The 18,203-nt window shown below is 48.9% G+C and overlaps 4 protein-coding genes across 4 annotated transcripts; 3 read left to right on the top strand and 1 right to left on the bottom strand.

Annotated features, from left to right (window-relative positions):
• Nucleotides 1–1,125: 1,125 nt before the first annotated feature.
• Nucleotides 1,126–3,254, top strand: rpl11 (ribosomal protein L11). The gene is made up of 5 exons (XM_077590407.1): nucleotides 1,126–1,280; nucleotides 1,957–2,107; nucleotides 2,290–2,396; nucleotides 2,845–3,087; nucleotides 3,171–3,254. Exons 1-5 carry the CDS (start codon nucleotides 1,275–1,277, stop codon nucleotides 3,198–3,200), a joined length of 537 nt encoding a protein of 178 aa, XP_077446533.1. The 5' UTR covers nucleotides 1,126–1,274; the 3' UTR covers nucleotides 3,201–3,254.
• Nucleotides 3,255–3,415: 161 nt separating this feature from the next.
• klhl43 (kelch-like family member 43) lies at nucleotides 3,416–7,971 on the bottom strand. The gene is made up of 6 exons (XM_077590579.1): nucleotides 7,659–7,971; nucleotides 7,418–7,566; nucleotides 6,278–6,624; nucleotides 5,437–5,736; nucleotides 5,197–5,372; nucleotides 3,416–5,097 (listed from the first exon to the last, which is right to left on the bottom strand). Exons 1-6 carry the CDS (start codon nucleotides 7,964–7,966, stop codon nucleotides 4,326–4,328), a joined length of 2,052 nt encoding a protein of 683 aa, XP_077446705.1. The 5' UTR covers nucleotides 7,967–7,971; the 3' UTR covers nucleotides 3,416–4,325.
• Nucleotides 7,972–9,496: 1,525 nt separating this feature from the next.
• On the top strand, nucleotides 9,497–15,702 carry eloa (elongin A). Its single transcript, XM_077590800.1, has 12 exons — nucleotides 9,497–9,807; nucleotides 11,062–11,118; nucleotides 11,196–11,308; nucleotides 11,387–11,946; nucleotides 12,182–12,528; nucleotides 12,592–12,703; nucleotides 12,768–12,920; nucleotides 13,280–13,377; nucleotides 14,034–14,214; nucleotides 14,288–14,417; nucleotides 14,491–14,651; nucleotides 14,721–15,702. Exons 1-12 carry the CDS (start codon nucleotides 9,736–9,738, stop codon nucleotides 14,780–14,782), a joined length of 2,046 nt encoding a protein of 681 aa, XP_077446926.1. The 5' UTR covers nucleotides 9,497–9,735; the 3' UTR covers nucleotides 14,783–15,702.
• A 146-nt stretch (nucleotides 15,703–15,848) lies between these two features.
• On the top strand, nucleotides 15,849–18,084 carry pithd1 (PITH (C-terminal proteasome-interacting domain of thioredoxin-like) domain containing 1). The gene is made up of 6 exons (XM_077590801.1): nucleotides 15,849–16,371; nucleotides 16,836–16,879; nucleotides 17,014–17,091; nucleotides 17,439–17,543; nucleotides 17,621–17,729; nucleotides 17,809–18,084. Exons 1-6 carry the CDS (start codon nucleotides 16,171–16,173, stop codon nucleotides 17,908–17,910), a joined length of 639 nt encoding a protein of 212 aa, XP_077446927.1. The 5' UTR covers nucleotides 15,849–16,170; the 3' UTR covers nucleotides 17,911–18,084.
• Nucleotides 18,085–18,203: the final 119 nt, after the last annotated feature.

Genomic DNA, 18,203 nt, shown 5'->3' with positions numbered 1-18,203 from the left:
GAAGTTTTAGTGACTATAAGGACTACATTTGGCATATAATTGTCAAGAAACTAAAACAAGATTTGGGGGCCCATAGGGCAAACTACGGCCCGCGGGCCATATACGGCCCCTTAGGCTTTTTAATCCGGCCCGACGACGTTGTCCAAATTATAGTAACAATCAATGACCTCATTAATTTCCCTTTCCCCTGCAATGCCCTCGTCTCCCCGATAGATAGCGCACTAACTCCAGATTTTGATGCACTGGCAAAAAAGGGAGAACAACAACACAGTTCTCACTGAAATGTGAGTTTCTCTACTGCGTTAAAAATAGCAACTTGCACATGTACGCACAGCGGCAGTACAGTAGCTTAATTCGCATGCAGCTCAGCACTCTCAATTTAAAGACTGCTTTCTTTCGTTGAATAATATGTTCTTAATGTTGAAACCAAATTTGAAAATGAATTTTCACCTTCAATGGTGTCTTTTTTCTTATATTTCAATCCCCAGGTTTGATAAATGACATTGCATGTCCAAATGCTCCTGTCCTGGCCCGGCCCCTCCTGTCAAATTTTAGTATCCATTCTGGCCCGCAAGTCAAAAAGTTTGCCCACCCCTGCCCTAGAGTATAGTCTTGGCATATTATAATTAATTCAATTATTGTATTATAGAAAGCGATCTGTTTGATTAGGCTAACAAAGAAACGCAGCACTAGTGCAAATATCAAACGTATTTAATTAATGCCTTTAACGAAAAGTGACATTCCATTCTAGGCAGGCATTGATTATTGGCTGCCAGCCCCTCCTACTTGAGACAATTATAGCCGTCATTGGCACACCCTACCCAGTCACACCTAAATCTTTCCTGTCCTCCCTTTGGCTCTCTCATAGTGATGGAGTTAACAGTGACTTATCATTTGGCCACGAATAGCATACGCAACATGTTTGAACCTCTTGTCATGGTCTAAAATATTGAGATCGTATAATATCACATTAAATGATGTAATTCCTCACTCATGTATATTATTGCACACTATAATCAATTGCAGAGAATAACCGTGGGATAATTATGACAAGGAATAATGCAGGAACATTATAAATAAGCACTCAATTAGATGGTCATCTCGCTGTCAAATCTTGATCGAGTTTTGTTTTAAAGAGTTTGAATGCTGAATTATTAAATCTGAACCAGAACATATTGTTCCAAGCGTTAGCCAAAATCGGAGTGTTTTCTAGGTTGCACCGGCCCATAAATACTCCTCACCGGAAGTGTGACGTTCTCTTCAAGAAATCCAACATGGCGGTGAGTGGCACATCTATCCATACGATTTAGCCGCAATCGAAATCCATCATCATCGGAGCCGTGATGTCGTATAAACTGTCAACTCACCCGCGGACAATTGAACGATATTGTTGTCAAAATAACCCCAATCATATTCCACTGTTTGAAGCTACAAATCGCCCGGAAATGTGTAAAGTGGCTAAGGCTAACATGCTATTTGACGGCGAAAGGGGCTCAAATGTCGTTACGTGTAAATAATATAAGACGTTTGTCTCGTGTGTGACATTCCTCGCAACGGGTTAACTACACTTTTGTTTTAATTCATGAATTTAGTTCTTAAGACCTTGTTTGTCAAGTTATTTTGCCTCCGCACTAGCGCTATGAGATGAAATATGTTCCGTAGTTGGCAACTTAATGTTCAGTGGACCAAGCGCATGCTTTACAATACAATTAATTTGAGGCACATCACTTAACAAATGCTCTCAAAGGACTGCATACACACAGTAATGATGTCAAAAAAATGTACATTGTAGGCCTGTGTTGTTGAACTTTAGCGTCAGGTGTATAAACTTTTTTTGAATCTTCCATCTACTGAAACTCCAATTTCCTGACACACGTGAAGTATCAGAAAGGGCAAATCTACGTGCAAGCTGTTACCGTAAATATTGCTGACATTTCTCCACTTTTTTTTAATCAGGAAAAAAGTGAGAAGAAGGAGAACCCCATGAGGGAGTTACGCATCCGCAAGCTCTGCCTGAACATTTGCGTGGGCGAGAGCGGCGACAGGCTGACCCGAGCTGCCAAAGTGCTGGAGCAGCTCACCGGACAGACCCCCGTCTTCTCAAAGGGTGAGTGGAAACCAAGGTTTGAACTTTCGCTCAAAAGTTGACGTCGCTTCCTCCGAAAATGTTTCCTTTGGAGAGCCCCGCGAAACGCAAAACTCGCTAAATCCCAGCGATTGGCGCCGCGGCGAGACTCTATATCGGCCCATCTCACGCCGCTCGCTTTTTTTGGCTCGCATCTGTCGTAGCTCGCTACACCGTGCGATCGTTCGGCATCCGAAGAAACGAGAAGATCGCCGTCCACTGCACCGTCCGTGGCGCCAAAGCCGAGGAGATCCTGGAGAAAGGACTGAAGGTGAGTACGAGCGTTCGCGCCCACTTGTCTACTCTTTAGTTGCTGTTCAATCAAAATTGAGTTTGCTTTTAGTGCTTTTGGGAAAAATGAAAACATTTGCCTTTTTCTATCTAGCGCTTAGTTCATTCAAGGGTATTCAAAATCTTAGCGATAAATCAGCATGTACAATATTACCACTTTAATTTGTTAAAAAAAGGATCAGAAGCGTAAAATTATACTACCGTATTTTCACGACTATAAGCCGCACCACATTATAAGGCGCGCTGTCATTGAATGACCCATTTACATTTTTTTCTCCATATGTAAAGCACACTGGATTTTAAGGCACCCTGTCATTTTTGAAGAAAATTTAAGACTTAAGTGCACCTTATAGTCGTGAAAATACGGTATATGGTTTACAGAAATGTTTTTTTTTTCCAGTTTGTAACCAAGTGTCCCCGTCCCGCAGGTGCGCGAGTACGAGCTGAGAAAGAACAATTTCTCCGACACGGGAAACTTTGGCTTCGGCATCCAGGAGCACATCGACTTGGGCATCAAGTACGACCCCAGCATCGGCATCTACGGGCTGGACTTCTACGTGGTCATGGGACGGCCCGGCTTCAGCATCGCCGACAAGAAGCGCAAACGCGGGCGCATCGGTTTCCGCCACCGCATCCGCAGGGAGGAGTCCATGCGCTGGTTCCAGCAGAAGGTCAGTCAGACGCCCGCTTTCTTTCTTTCGTCCGTCCCGGAAGGAACTTGACCCGTAACGCTGGTTTCGTCTTCTCCTCGCAGTACGACGGAATCATCCTCCCCGGAAAGTAAAGGACCACCGTTGGCATCTTTGTATGAAAGTAATAAAAAAAAACTAGAAAAGTGCGCACTCGTCTTGCCTTTCTTTTTCTTCCTGGTATTCTATTCAGTCTTGATTCAGCAAATAGTCACTAAACCCAAATGAGATTTTCTAATGGCCAACGTTGGGATACTATCGTTTAATTTGCTGGCATCGGGTCTTGTCAAGAACAAAATGGACGGCACGATTGAGTTGGATTAGGCTTTTATTCAGTGAAACCCTCAAAGGTTCAAACAACTAGTTTCATGTTTTAATCTTCACATATCGGCGTCTCACTGGCTCGCTGCATGGTTCCCTTTGTTTTATACATTTTCGTGTACGCCTTGAATTGGTTGTTGCTTATCTCGTGACTCTTAAATGATACCCAACCTTTTCCCTTTCAAATTTGATCCTCCGTGATGGCATCAATAACAAAGTGGCGTATGTTTACATTTTCTTCTACTCGACGCCGTTAACAAAACAAAAGTGGTCTTGGTGACGTTTGCCGATGGAAATGTTTTTTCAACCTCTGTCTGCTCGCTTTCGCTTCCCGTTCGTCATCCTCTCTTCGTCTTTCCGCTAATTTGCTCTCTGGACATATCTCAAAATATTTAGTATTCACCTGGATGCTGCGTGTGCTAGCTGCGTATTGTGTTCATCACAAAAAAAATATTTTCCATCTTTGACTGATGCTCGAGCTTTCTTGACACTGTTGACCATAGCAGTGGCCTAACAAAGGAACTGTGGAACATGAGAGAGTATGACTTTTAGGTCAGTCAGTACCTGCTCTCAATCATGGTTTCGGTCTAATCGAACAACAGTGGGCTAACTCCACTTTTCAAGACGGCTACGATTCAGTTCCACTGAAAAGTGGAGCCACTTGGATGGACAAAATAGCACAAATGGAGTTAGTCCAGTCTTGTTCTCTCTCAGTGGGCCATCTCATATTATTTAGCGATGTATTTGGATCTGTTATTAAGCTATTGCTCCAACAATTTGCTATTTTATGACTTCCTGATCCCTCTGTGGTCTAGATGCCCCCCTTACACATCCCGACTTGAAAAGATGAACACCACGCCTCGCACAGACGCTAGCTAGCCCAGATGTCCCCGTGGGCCTCACGCCGCCACGTTTTTCTCCTGGGCTCTCCCGGCCGGCGCCGGCGCCTCGTTGCGGCGCTGCTGACGACGCGGAGCCTGTCGAGGCGGCAGTGCCAGGGCGCAGCAGGAAACCCCCACCGTGGATTCGGGCAGGTCCTCGGCCCGGGCCCAGGCGTCGGCGGCCGGGTCGTAGGTCTGGACGGCGGCTTGATAGCGCTTCTCCGCCTCGTTCCAGCCGCCCACCAGGTAGAGGCCGTCGGGCTCGGCGGCGGCGGACAGCCCCGCCGTGCTGACCCCCAGCGGCAGCGGCGCGGCGCGACTCCAGGAGCCCCGACCCTCCGGGGAGTAGACCTCCACGCTGAGGACGTCGACCCGCTCGCCGCCGGGGCCCAGCTGGCTGCCGCCCACCACGTAGACCCTCCCGCCCAAGGTGGCGGAGCCGTGCCAGCCGCGGGGCGTCTCCAAGGACGCCTTCTCGCTCCAGGCGTCGCCCTCCAGCGAGTAGAGGCTGGCCGAGCGCGAGTAGGCGCAGTTGACGTAGCCGCCCGTCACCAGGATGTCGCCCGACGGCAAGGTGGCGCTGGCGTGGCAGCAGCGCGGCGCCTCCATGGGGGCGCGCATCTGCCAGGCGTTGGCCGAGGGCAGGTAGCACTCCACGGTGGCCAGCAGGCCCTCCGGGTTGCGGCCCCCCGCCGCGAACAGGCGGCCCCCGCTGGCCGACAGCGAGAAGTGCGTGCGGCGCTGGCGCATGCTCGCCAGGTGGAGCCACGTGTTGAAGCGAGGGTCGTACCTGCGCGCACGCACGCACGCACACACACGCTTGCTTGACTTTTTCGACCGACCCATGCCTTTCTTTGGAACTTTTCCACAAATACGACAAGATGGCGACCTGCTGAGCGTGCCCACGGCGTGCTTGGCCTGGTTGCGGGCGTCGTTCTGGTCCTCGCCGCCGGCCACATACAGGAAGCCGTCCATCGCCGCCACGCACTGGTTGAAGCTCTTGGCCGGCAGCTGCGTCAGGTGACGCCAGGCCCCGCCTCCTTCTCGGGGTTCGCGCCACAGCACCTGGACGGGGGTCAAAGGTCAGGGCCGGCCTTCCTGACGCCCCCCCCCCCGAGCGGGAAACTACCTCGCGGCTGAGGGCGCGCTCGGTCAGGGACGGCCGCCCGCCGACGGCGATCAAGGCCTGCCGGCTGCCCCGCGCGCGAGTGCGGGGCGACTGCAGCGAGTTCTGCTGGTGGGGCAGCAGGTGGTAGTTCATGGCGTCCACCAGCAGGCGGTGGCACTCCGGCTCGCGCATCATGCGGGGCACCGTCTGGACTCGGCTGACCAGCTCGGCCGCCGGAACCGTCTCCAAGCGTACGTGGGACAGCAGCTCGGCGGCGTGCGCCGAGCGGGACGGCTCCAAGTCCAGCCATTTGTTGGCTAGCTGCAAAAAAACAACAACAACAAAAAAGGCAAAATTGGAGCTCGGTCGGTCGCAACAAACGGGAGCCGGGCGCGTCAACGTCGACGGGCCCCTCGAGTAGACCGGGGGGCCACTTCTTTGAACACGTCCTCTACGGCGCCCCCTGTCGGTCGTGTCCCTCATCCGACTTGGCTCGAACGAAGCAGCTGCTCTCGGTTCCGATTTGACGGCGGGATGAAAATAGCCGGGAATTCGAGGATCGCCTTTCGGCTTGTTTGCGACGGGCGGAGCTTTGCTCTCTTTAGCGAGCGACTCTCCTTCTGTCGTCGTCGTTTTTGCGGTTTTGCAGATTCCGCCCAACGTCAAACGAAAAAAATGGTTTTCTTATCGTTAGTTATTTTCCTCAGGTTAATACTGTGCTTTTAGTTGAATGCTTCATGTCTGTTTTGAAATAATGTGACGACTAATAAAGACTTTTTTTTTTTTACAGCAGACAAAGATGGAAGATGAAAACGACTCGACTCCCCCAAAAAGATGAGGAAATGCGAGCAAAGTGGCGTACCTGAAAGGCGTCCAGCTCGGAGGGAAGCGCCAGCGAGTCGTCACGAAGGAAGGCGCACATCTGCTCCAGGGTCAGCCGCGCAAAGAGCGGCGTGTCGGCGAACTGCGCAAAGTGGTCCAGCACGAAGCGGCGGGCGGCCTCGCGGGCGCGGCCCAGGCCGTAGGCGGCCGCCGTGTTCCACACGTACGCGCAGGTGTGCACGTTGAGCTCGGCCAGCAGGAAGTCGGCGCACATCTCCAGCAGCCGCGGGATTCTCAGCGTGGACGCCGCCGACGCCGTGCAGCCCACCGTGTACAGCGACATGTGCACGCGGCCCAGGTAGGCGAAGGTGATCACGTTGGCCAGGCCTGCGGGGAGGGGGAGGGGGCGGGGCCCGGGGTAAGGCCCCGAAAATGCCGTCAACGCCACGCGGCTAATTGACCACCGGATTAAAGTCAAGATATGAGTATATTACGGAAACTGTTGGGTTTATCCTGGGATGTCACTATATGTTCATTAAGCATTTAATAGGTCATGAAGCTATAAATTAATTTGTGCTATACTTTATGTTGGGAGCGAGTAAGCTGGAGGACACTTTCCCCCCACAGCTGCTTTGGAGGCCAGTTCATTGTTTTCAGGACTATTGTTTAAAAATACGGTCGCTCTGTTTACCTTATAAAGAAATTATTATGCTTATTTGTGCAAATTCCTACGCAGTTGTTTTGGTTTCCGATCCGCTCGGGTCACCTTCTATGCTTACTTGTGCAAATTTGTACGCAGGGGTTTTTGGTTCCAATCTAATATGAGATTGTTGTGGCAGTTGTTTTTTGACCTTAATGGTGTTATACGGTTAGCCTATGCAATTGTTTGAATCAGAATTAATGATGTCTCCCTGTTTTGGTTAAAGTGTATTAATAATAAACCTATCAGAAAAAAACACGGTCATTTGGGTCACTTAATATACGCGATTTTAGGAGAAAAAGATCATACTAGTATCATGAGGAAAAAGTCTTATTAAGCTAAGGCGCTAAAAAAATCCGAAACTTGGTTTAGTTGAGCGGAACATAGTATCATCAATATAGCTAAATGATTGACTGGCAAAAAGAAAAATAATCCTTCCGAGGGAATTGGCATCAGATTAGTAGGCGAATTTGCTCTGACCCAAAGGCGAAAGGGAGGGCAGCTCCAGACGCTTCATGTCGGGATCTTTGGCCAGGAGTTCCCTGAAGTACTGACTGACGGACGAGATCACCAGCTTGTGCACGTCGAAGGATTTGCTCTTGCAGCCCAGCTCCAGGTCGGTCAAGAACCTGCAACGGGAGGAAGTCGAGGTAAAATGGCACCGACGGCCGACTGCGTTCGCCGACGGCGGCGGCGGCGGCGGCGGCGGCTCGCCACTCGCTTCTCCTGCCGCATCTTGCTGAGCTCCTCCAGCGTGGCGTTGCCGTGCTGCGGGCGCGTCAGCTCGCTACCCAGGCCCAGACCGCGTTCTCCGGGTTTGAGGACGGCCAGGGGCCAGTTCAGGCCGTCCAGGCGGGCCACGTCCAGGGCCGCCATCTGCTCGATCTTCATGACGGGGCTCTCCACCACCACCACGCCGTCTCCGCGACGTTCCACCTTCAGCTCCGGTTCCGCCGGGTCCCGCGACGGGGGGACGCCCGGGGAGGCTTTCTTCAACCGGGCCTGCGAGGCCTTCTTCTTGGGGGCCATCTCTCTCTCTCGCTCGCTCGATCGCTCGCTCCGCAACAAGAGCTTCCCTCTTCTCCCTACCAAAACCACTTTCTCTTTTGTCCTCCTTTCGGACACGACGCGACGCACCTGAAAACATGGAAAGAGTTCTCTTGGGTCATCATCTTTGTTGTTTTTCGACCATAATGCCTCTTTTTTTACTATCAGGAGTTGCTTCATCTAGACTCTTTTCTTTCAAATGGATTTGTCATTGAAATTCTGCCTTTTTCTCAAAGGCACATCCCCCCCCCCCCTCTAAACTACTTTCAACTATCTGGTTTTGTTTTCTGCACTGCAGTTTCACCGCTGCGTCCTTCTCCGGCCTCACCCACCCCGGATATTTATGAGCATCAGACATTATTTTGATGCCGTTAAACTAGCAGTTGGCGAGCCGTATAAAAATACGCCTCCGCCGGCCGACAGGTGCCTTTTGGCACCGTTGGATCGCCGCCATTTTGTCAGATCCCGTCTTGGGTCCTTCGAGCCGGGCTATTTCGAATATTCCGAGGGCCGGCCTGGGGTGTGACTACCGACGTCGCGGATCGTTTTCGGGATCGTGTTCACTCAATGCTAGCTGGACTTCAATATATCGTCGATATGACTTACGCCAGTTGACCCACGCGGCCAATGTAGTTAGTCAACAGCGGCACGAGCCCACCGAAAGCAAATAAATAAAAACAAGACTTGGTTTACCTTCTTCACTTGCCTTCCTTGACCTTTTTCCCTTTCTTTTTTCCCCTCGTTTCCTCACTTCTTTGTCCTTCCTGTCACTCAACCACGGCGCTGCGTGCGTGTCTGTGTGTGTCGGTCCATGCGGAGGGTCCTAACTACAGTTGTGACGTAGGCTTTGACCCCCTCAAAACATGAGCCCCCCACCCCACCCACGGCCCAGTGACTCGCCCTCCTTGAGCTTACATCAAACCACCTCCATGTCCAAATAGAGGCAGCCACGGCAACTTCCCTGCCAGAAATAGCCCATAAGAGGCCTACTTAGTGGACCTAAGACCCAGGGCCCTCGGGCCCGCGTTCTTCTAGTGCTCAAAACCAAGGCTCCAATGCTCATTCATTAAATACAACGTGTAATACGACTTTACTCAACAGTTAATTATAAAATAACAATTGGATTTGGCCTTTTTCACTGTAAATACATATTTTCTCTCTCGCTTTAACCTTTCTCTGCTGCCCTCGCGTGGCCAAACATTTTATTTCTTATTTGTGTGACTCAAACTAAATACTAAATGAGGCATTTGATGTAAAATACATTTTAAAAAAGACAAAGCGTCTCTGGAAACGTATTTCCCTACATTTAATATCATATTTAACAATAATATATATTATGTCATTTTATTTTTCTTCAATATATGAATATTTCATTGTACAAATTATTTGACTTCATACAAAGCCATGTATAAATTAAAATAGAATAAAATTACTATATGTAAATTATTTCAATATAAACATTACCCCCCTCCCAATAAATCAGAGTATATTGACGTAACAGGTGGAGGTTCTTAGATTTGAGATGACGTACTTCCTGTTTTCATTCATTCCATACACCCTGTAAATGCGTGATATACCACTCTCTTTGTGTCAGAATGGGTTTTAAAGTATACTTTTTAATTCCATTTCACGTTTCAATGCGAACAATTTCATATGTCTGTCTGAAGTGCCGGTTCATGGAGCGGAAACTTGTTTCTCTGTCGCCTTTGACATGAAGTCGCTTCCGGATCCAGTATTTGCCAGCAGTAAACATGGCGGAGGAGCTGCTGGAAACAGTGGACAGACTTCAGTCCCGGCTCATGGAGAGCCCGGAGCCGCGAAAGGTAAAAAAAAAGACAAGGATGTCAGTGAGGGAGTGTGAGAAATGTTGAATGGTGTCCTTTGCTCACCCCGAGGTCGTTTGTCACCGAAATCCCGAAGGTAGCGGAGGCCCCGTTAAGGTTTCGTAGAGTCTGAAGCGATGCGTTCACAGACCTATGTATCACCTGCCTTTCGTATCGAGTATTCTTTCACAAATGGTTTTGTGGTCTTGCTCACTATTACTGTATCACCAAAATACTTGACTTACTAATAACGACAAAAGCGGTCACAAAACATTGTTTAAGTTGAACCGTCAATGTTTAAATTCGTCTCAATTTCGTGCCCTCTCTCCGCTAACCTTTGCCTAATGTTAAATATGAAGTAATCCTTGCATCCCTAGACGATGAAATATGCTGTACGCGAAAATTCGGGGTTCAAATTAAATGCTGTCAATGGGCTAATATATTGGTCAGTTCGTACTGCGACAATGGCTCGTTCTTTAGCACGGTATCACTCTTTCATTTTATTTCTTACTGCCACATGTGTCTTACATTGATTGAACGGTGGCTATATGACCATATATCCAGACTTGTTTTGTTTTACGTGCATATCTATTAATAATATTACCTATTTCTTTCCATACTCGATGTAAACACTCATTGAGGTTGACGAAGTTCCCGAATTTCCAATGGCCCTCGAATGTACCTTGCGAAACGTCACGATACATAAAAATGTTTTAAACTTTGTTTAATCAAATTGTGTAAAAACGCGCAACCCACTAGATTTTAACGACCATTACATGCATACGAAATCCCGAAACAACAACCACGAGCGGTTGGTTTCATTTATTGTTGGGACCGGAGAGCTGGAACGTAGGCTATTGTACCCGCTAGTCGAGCAGCTAGCATACGGTGACATTTAAAAAACGCCATTACGGGTCAAGACCGGCAAAACTGTATCTTCACTTCTGGTGTGTGTTAAATTCGGATTATATCAGCTCCTGTAAAAAACAACAAAGGAATTAAAAATAGAACATTTGGACATGCCCCATTGTCTATTGACACGTTTTGACATGTTTCCTAGCTACAAATTAACACATTTTTTCCTCTCTGTCCACTTTTAAAATCTTTAAACGGGTGTATATTGAAACCAACAGGTAATAGCTGTGTTTCTACGCTTTTTCAGGTAGCTGTCAATCATACATGTGTTATAAGGATGAACAACTTGAAGCTCTAAACTCCAATCCAGTAAATCTTGATGTTCTTTCTTTTGTTTAGCTCCTTAAGACTCTCAAAAGACTTGGTGATCTGCCCATGACTGTTGACATCCTTGTGGTGAGTTTAACCTGTCGTTTTTGGGTTGTTTGTTTTTAATCTTATATGCTGCTCTGTCAAAATATGCGTTCTGCTAGGAAACCGGAGTCGGGAAGACTGTCAACTCTTTTCGCAAACACGAAATAGCGTCCGAGGTGGCCAAAAATCTCGTAGCCAAGTGGAAGAGGCTCGTCCCGCAGTCGTCCGACGGGTACAGTCGCTCGCGGTGGATCTAAATGCCGCTCGTCGAGGAACTCCCCGTTTTAATCATCTTTTTTTTTGTGAACAGTCGAAGCAGCAACAGCCACGTGAAGGAAGCGTCACATTCTCAAGGCTTTGACATAGCGGTCCACAGACGTCAGCGCGAACCCTCGCCCGAGGAAGCCCGGCCTCCTTACGCCCAAGAAGAAGAAGAAGAAGAAGAGGAGGACGAGGAGCCGGGTTACGGAAGTAACTACTCCCCTTCGCCTCCCCGGCACCGGCAGTACAGCTCCCCGCTCCCCGAGAGCGACCGGTCAGACAAGTACGACAGCCCCGAGCCTGAAGCCGAGCCGGAAGCCGAGCCGGAAGCCGAGCCGGAAGCCGTGCCCGACCCCCCTCATCGCCTTCCGGCGCTTCCCCGCAAACACGCGAAAGCCGGTAAATCCGACAAGAACCACCACCACCACCATCGCGGCGACCACGCCGAGCGTGGCGGACACGAGGAGGCGCGGCACGTGCCCGCCAGCCGCGGCGACGGGAAGAAGCGGAACGCCGACGGAGAGCGCAGTCCCGCGGCGAAGCCCGCCAAACGCGGCAGGAAGTCGGACGGGGGTAAACGGGAGGAGAGCAAGAAGGGCGGAGACGAAGGTACGATATTGTTATACACGAAAGAGATGCAAAAAAGACAGTGCCATGGCCACCTGGCTTGGTCGCATCACCAAATTTTGATGGTATCTCGGGCGAATTATTCCATCGAAATTTCCGTGGTAAGACGAGCATATTGTATGACAAGCGGTCGTATGACGAGGTATGACTGTACTAATTCCGTGCAATTTTGTACTTTTCATTTAGATGATTTTTTTCTCAATTTCCCTGTTGCCAGGGCGACCGCGAGCGCAAAAGCGTTTGCTGGGTAGCGATGAGGAAAATGACGAATTTGAAGCGCCCACCATGTCTTTCGAGTCCTTCCTCACCTACGACGCACCCACATCTGTTAAGAAGAAGAAGAAGAGCGTGCCCGCGTCGTCGTCGTCCTCGCACGGCCGCCCGTCTCGGTCCTCCTCCTCCTCGGCGCCCGCCGCGAGCGCGACGACGCCGACGCCGACGTCCCGTCGGGCCGCTTCCTCGTCTTCGTCCTCCAAAGGGAGCAAAGCCAACGGCGCTCAAAGCGCCAAGAGGTCCAAGTCGGCATCGGCATCGGCGTCCGCCACTCCAGAAAAACACAGGAGGGTAAGAAGAACAACCACGAGCTGTTTTTTTTTTTTTCCGGCACTGAGCGCATTTTGTCCGCAGTCGACGGAGCCCGTCCCGTCCCTTACCGAAATCCCGCTGCCGGCCATCCAGCCCGACTACAGACCCCTGCCCTCCATCGACATTACGCCGCTGTCCCCCCAGAGGCGGAAAGGTAGGTCGGAAGCCGCGCGCCGGAAAAGGAGGAAGCGGCCCGACGCCACGTCTTCCCACCGCAGGTCCCGTGTTCAACGACGAAGAAGACGCGGGATTCACGGGGAAGCGCTTCAACTCCAAAATGGTGGTCTACTCGGGATCCAAGACGGCCTACCTGCCGCGGATGATGACGCTGTACGAGCAGTGCATTCGCGTGCTACAGAACAACATTGACTGTGAGTGGAACACCATGTCACTACTTTGTTTCTATTTCCTGAGAAGCATACATAAAAAAAAAAACCTGAAAGACGACGACAAAACAACAAGGTAAACATACTCGCTATAAACAAAACAAAAGCTTTCCCGGTCTCTCTCCGGCCAGTTTCGTGGTGCGTTTACTTCCAGCCTGTAAAATACAACACTCCACACATCAACACTGCCATCTGAAGAATTTGTTCGAAATGTATTTACAAACATGTTTACCCTTGAAAGACCGCTACTTCCATTTACAGCAGAAAAGCATTCTTGGCAGTAAAACAAAACAAAAAGGCAAATTCCAATGAGCAAGGCTTTGACTTTTTTTGTTGGTTTTCAGCCATCGATGAGGTCGGAGGGGTCCCGTTTGGAATTCTGGAGCCGGTCCTGGAACGCTGCACCCCGGAGCAGCTCTATCGCATCGAGCAGAGCAACCAGGTATTGTCATTTTTCTAGAGTGAAATGTTTTTGACACCCTCAAATTTGAACGCCCTGCTCGGGCATTATCTTTAGGCAGGGGTTGGGAACCTTTTTGATGGAAAGAGCCATAAACAATTCCTATTTTTTCAATGTTAATCCTTGAGAGCCATGCTCCGAATTTCAAAGTCAACATACATGAAAATGTGTGCCTTTTTGAGTCACTTCACCACTTTTAAAGTACAAAAAGTCTCTGAATTATTTTGACAACGTTGTTACGTTGTTGCTAATCAATGAGTGTCAATGAGAAAATCCATGCAAAAGAGTGTCATTAAAAATAAAATGATTATAAGGCGCTGGGGTAGTGTCAATGCCATAATACCAACGTAAAGCTCCTATTCCTGCGCTTTCTCACCAGCAGTTTCCATAGTTTACCTCACAGGTTAGTGGAGATATAGTGGAGCCATATGTGGCTCCCAAGCCATAGGTTCCCTACCCCTGTCTTTAGGTGTCCAAATAAGATCACGACTGGCATTTTTCACTTCCCTGGAAGCCTGACAGAGGCCTTACTTAGAAGCTGAAAGAGTATTATCTTCACCATCCAATAAAAAGGGCTTTTAATTCCTAAATAAGTCAAGCAAAATCCTAAGTGAGTGCTTTTTTTTTTGTCGTGTCAGTGGTTCACGGAGGAATCTGACGAACTGTGGATGCGCCACTGCCAGCGCGACTTCAAGCGAGAGACCCCTCAAGAATACGAATCCTGGCGGGAGATGTACCTGCGGCTGCACGACGAGCGGGAAGCGCGCCTGCGCAAGCTGACGCAAAACATCAGCATGGCGCACGCCAACAAGCCCAAAGGTAGAGCGCCGTTCGCCCCTTCCGTCGACCGTCCGAGTCACGCCGGCGCCGGCACCCTCTCGTCCGCCGGCAGAGCGCCAAGTCAAGATGGCCTTCGTCAACTCGGTGGCCAAACCGCCTCGAGACGTCCGCCGCCGGCAGGAAAAGTTCGGGACCACCAACGGCTCTTCGGCGGCGTCCATCGCCGCCTCCACGCCCATCAAGTCAGTCCAATTGTATAAAAAAAACATTTTCTCTACATGCTACTGGCATAGCTCACCGCTCCCCCTCTTTTAGAATAAGACCAGCCAACGTGGACTACTCCGGCGAGTCCAGTCACACGTCACCGTCCTCGTCTTTCCTCAACCCGTCTCCGGGATCGTCGCGATCCTCGGCGCCCGCGGCGGCGCCCTCGGGGGCGGGAGGATCGGCCGGCCGGGACAAGCCGCAGCCCAAAAGTAAGTCAAAAGTTGCGCCTTGCCAAGTGAGCGCTTCGCCTTTTGTTTGTGTCTTTGTTTTTGTTCCAGAAATCGCCCCCATGATGGCCAAAACGATCAAAGCTTTCAAGAACAGATTCTCCCGCCGATAAATGGCTTTGGTGTGGAAAGTGGAAAGCTCAACGGAAGGAAGGAAGGCGGCGGCGGCGTCCTTGAAATACATTTCCGGCTAAACCTGAACTCTGTGGGTCGGTGGGAAAAAGGGCACAGCTTTTATTTAATTTGTTTTTATTTTTGGGGAGGGGGGGGGGGAGTGGCTATTTAAATGACGGCAACGTCCGTGTGGAAAAGAAACGGTTTTATAGGAAGCCAGCGTGCAAACCTACACCAGATACGACAATTGATCGCCATATGCACAAAAATACTCTTTTAAAAGCCACAAAATGGACATTTTTGGATAACCAATTTGGTATAACAAGTGTGCTTAACGCTATTCCATTTTTAAAATTCTGTGAGAGCTTCAGCAAATGGAGGACATTTTTTCTCGATAATATTTCATCGTTCCATTTGCTAACGAAGTATTCCGACGTGTTGACGAGAGTGAAATTCAACAGGCTTGCACGCCATTGATCCATTTCATGAGCGCCATTTTGTACATTTAAGAAAAGAATAGCTGGTGGGTTTTACCAATTGACTTTCCAAGGTAACAGGAGGATGTTTTCTTTGAAAACGCTGTCACAAAGCATTCAAAGTCCCACAAATGACTTTGCGAGGGACTCCAAAGGATGAATGGGCTGCTCTTTTTCCTCTTTTCTTCAATAGTCTTGGTTCCTGCTGTGCGTGTAAATATCCTGCTTCATTGTGACCAACCACAAGATGAGGAAAAAGCATCCGCCACGCGCTCGATTTAACACGTATTTATGACATTATTAATGACGTAGACCCCAAGCTCCCTGGCTCATCGATGGTGAAGCAAAAAGGAATTAGATAGAGAGGAAAAAAAACTGCAATTTTATTAGATTTTAATAAATGTTATATGCTCCCTTTTTATTAAATTCGACTTTTTGCCCAATCCCTGCAAGTCTCGTGTGTACGTGATGATCCTTGAAGCGGGGTGTTAAAGTTAAGTTGTAGTTAACTGTCATGGTACCCCCAAATTGGGGTCCAAAATTCATCGACTACTCATGAATGGACAGCTCTTCTGATATTCGATAAATATAGAATATCCTTTATAGATAATCATTTATAGACATTGAGATTGGTGCTAATCCTTTTAAGACAAGCAGCAATTCGTGATGTAATTGCCGTGAATCTGGCCTTCCGACCAAATGGAGTTCCAGTTCCCACGTCAGCTTTATTTTGAAACTCACAACAAGGCGGAAGTGAAACGTCCATCTCGCCTTGTTTTTGTATGTCGGCGTGTTTCGCAGTAACGCACGCACACACGAACGAAAGTGCGAGCTGTTCTTGCCTTGTTTTCACTCCTAAATTGTAGTGTATATTTAGTAGGTCGGCAGTTTGAGGCAAGGTTTTCGTCTCCATGTCCGGCCACCGCCACCCCGAGCACGGCCACGGCCACGGCTGCGGCTGCGGAGGCGTCCACGAGCCCGCCGAGAGGGGCGTCGAGTACGGACTGTATCGGCGAATCGACACCGAGAAGCTGCAGTGCCTGAACGAGAGCCGGGACGGCGACGGAAAACTGGTCTTTAAACCCTGGGACCAGCGAAACACTCGCGATAAGGTCAGCCTTTCTCTATCCAAACTGCTCTTTCCAAAAAAAAGTCTTTTAGAACCTCATGAAAAATGTCAATTCGTTTCCACACACTTTCAAAGTGGTGTCATGTGTTGAAATATGAATCAAGTGCTTTATTTTCCTCTATCGGGATGTTCATTGACCCAAATGGGAAATAAGACAAATACACCCTCTACTAGTAGTTTAAGATATAAAATATTTTTTTGTTTATTTATTCTTTTAAGTTAGTCCAAATGCCAACAATGTTTCAGTACCACCCAAATCATGTATAAAACCTTTGTGTACTAGTACCTGTAATACAGTATTACATTTTAACACATCTATTAAAAAAAAGACCTAAGAACTTATATTAGCATTATTATTAACTTACGAAATGACAATCTAACTCCCTCGTTTCACCCCAGGTTAAAATCTCAATCAATTTATGCAACAATTTCCTATTTTCCCCCCAGTTTGTGGAGAGCGACGCCGACGAAGAGCTGTTGTTCAATATTCCGTAAGCGCCCCGCAATCCGTCCCGTTTGGATAATTCGCCATCGCTTCCCTTGGAGACGAACCCGCTCCAATTTTGTCGCTGGGGAGGCCGCATTTCACTCCGTCTCGTTCTCATTTTTCCTTCAAATTCCTTAGGTTTACCGGCAGCGTCAAGCTGAAAGGCGTCATCATCTCCGGAGAGGACGACGACTCGCATCCGGCGGAGATCCGATTGTGAGTGTCACCCAGTGGTTCGGACGTGCCCAAAATAGGCCAGGTCATGCGTCGGTTGCAGCGCTCCACTTTTTTCCGCTGGACCTGGACTCCAAAATAAAAAGAATTTCTTTGTTAGGAAATGCCATTCATGGAGAAATTGCGTGGGAATTTATTCATGCTGAGCTTTGTGGGTCTTGATTTCGTTTTTTGGGGCGGACTCGATAACATTGAACATGAAGTGGAGTTTTTTTCTAAGAGGTTTTAAGAAAAATAATCTAGAATAGACAGCGCTACCTTGATTCGATCCATTTTATTTTGTGTTTGGGAGATTTTTTTTTGCAATCCATTAATCCTTTTCCTTTCAGGTACAAGAACATCCCTCACATGTCCTTTGACGACACGGGCAGAGAACCGGAACAAGCCTTCAGGCTCAACAGGGACCCCGGCGCTCAACTGGAGTACCCCACCAAGTGAGTGGCGTTCCCGTAGGTCCGGAAACCTGCTTCCGGGGCCGGATTTGCTGTTTTGATTTGGATTCCCCTCGCAGAATCGCCCGTTTCGCCAACGTCCAGCACTTGTCCATCCACGTCTCCAAGAACTTTGGCGCCGAGAGCACTCGAATTTACTACATCGGCCTCCGGGGGGAATATTCCGAGGTGAATCCGGCGGTCGTGGGGAGTGAACGATGGCCATTTTGAAAGCGACTGGACCTATTTTTGTTGCCCTTTGTCGAAGGCTCACCGGCACGAGGTGACCATCTGCAACTACGAGGCGTCGGCCAACCCCGCGGATCACAAAGTGGAGAGCGTTGTCCCTCAGACCAACTTTATTTCCTGAGGCTCGACGCACGGCAACGACGAAGAGGAGGCCGCCGCGAGCACAACGATGCGTTTGTAGCCGGCCGTCGAGTGGGACGTTCCGATCCGGCGACCTTTTCGGACGTGGCTCGCCGAGAAGGAATTTGCAAAAGTTTGAGAATTTGCGTAAAATAAAAGGCTATTTTGCTGACAATCACGTGTGCTCTCCTTGTAAAGTACATTAAAATAGGTCAGGAGTGGAATGACGTGCAAAATAATAATAATAATAATAATAATAATAATAATAATAATAATAATAATAATAATTATTAT

Source organism: Stigmatopora argus, chromosome 21, assembly GCF_051989625.1.
Source record: "Stigmatopora argus isolate UIUO_Sarg chromosome 21, RoL_Sarg_1.0, whole genome shotgun sequence".
NCBI lineage: Eukaryota > Metazoa > Chordata > Actinopteri > Syngnathiformes > Syngnathidae > Stigmatopora > Stigmatopora argus.
This window is presented reverse-complemented; position numbering and strand designations above follow the sequence as displayed.

Excerpts from the sequence above, each read along its gene's own strand:
- rpl11 (XM_077590407.1), top strand. Across the intron at positions 2,108-2,289 it reads GACCCCCGTCTTCTCAAAGG|CTCGCTACACCGTGCGATCG; the intron begins GTGAGTGGAAAC and ends CATCTGTCGTAG. Across the intron at positions 3,088-3,170 it reads TGCGCTGGTTCCAGCAGAAG|TACGACGGAATCATCCTCCC; the intron begins GTCAGTCAGACG and ends TTCTCCTCGCAG.
- klhl43 (XM_077590579.1), bottom strand. The coding sequence starts at position 7,966 with ATGGCCCCCAAGAAGAAGGCCTCGCAGGCCCGGTTGAAGAAAGCCTCC. Across the intron at positions 5,737-6,277 it reads CCGAGCTGGACGCCTTTCAG|CTAGCCAACAAATGGCTGGA; the intron begins GTACGCCACTTT and ends GTTTTTTTGCAG. Across the intron at positions 5,098-5,196 it reads GCCGTGGGCACGCTCAGCAG|GTACGACCCTCGCTTCAACA; the intron begins GTCGCCATCTTG and ends GCGTGCGCGCAG.
- eloa (XM_077590800.1), top strand. The coding sequence starts at position 9,736 with ATGGCGGAGGAGCTGCTGGAAACAGTGGACAGACTTCAGTCCCGGCTC. Across the intron at positions 11,309-11,386 it reads GTCCCGCAGTCGTCCGACGG|TCGAAGCAGCAACAGCCACG; the intron begins GTACAGTCGCTC and ends TTTTGTGAACAG. Across the intron at positions 12,704-12,767 it reads GTCCCCCCAGAGGCGGAAAG|GTCCCGTGTTCAACGACGAA; the intron begins GTAGGTCGGAAG and ends TTCCCACCGCAG.
- pithd1 (XM_077590801.1), top strand. The coding sequence starts at position 16,171 with ATGTCCGGCCACCGCCACCCCGAGCACGGCCACGGCCACGGCTGCGGC. Across the intron at positions 17,092-17,438 it reads CATCCGGCGGAGATCCGATT|GTACAAGAACATCCCTCACA; the intron begins GTGAGTGTCACC and ends TTTTCCTTTCAG. Across the intron at positions 17,544-17,620 it reads CAACTGGAGTACCCCACCAA|AATCGCCCGTTTCGCCAACG; the intron begins GTGAGTGGCGTT and ends TTCCCCTCGCAG.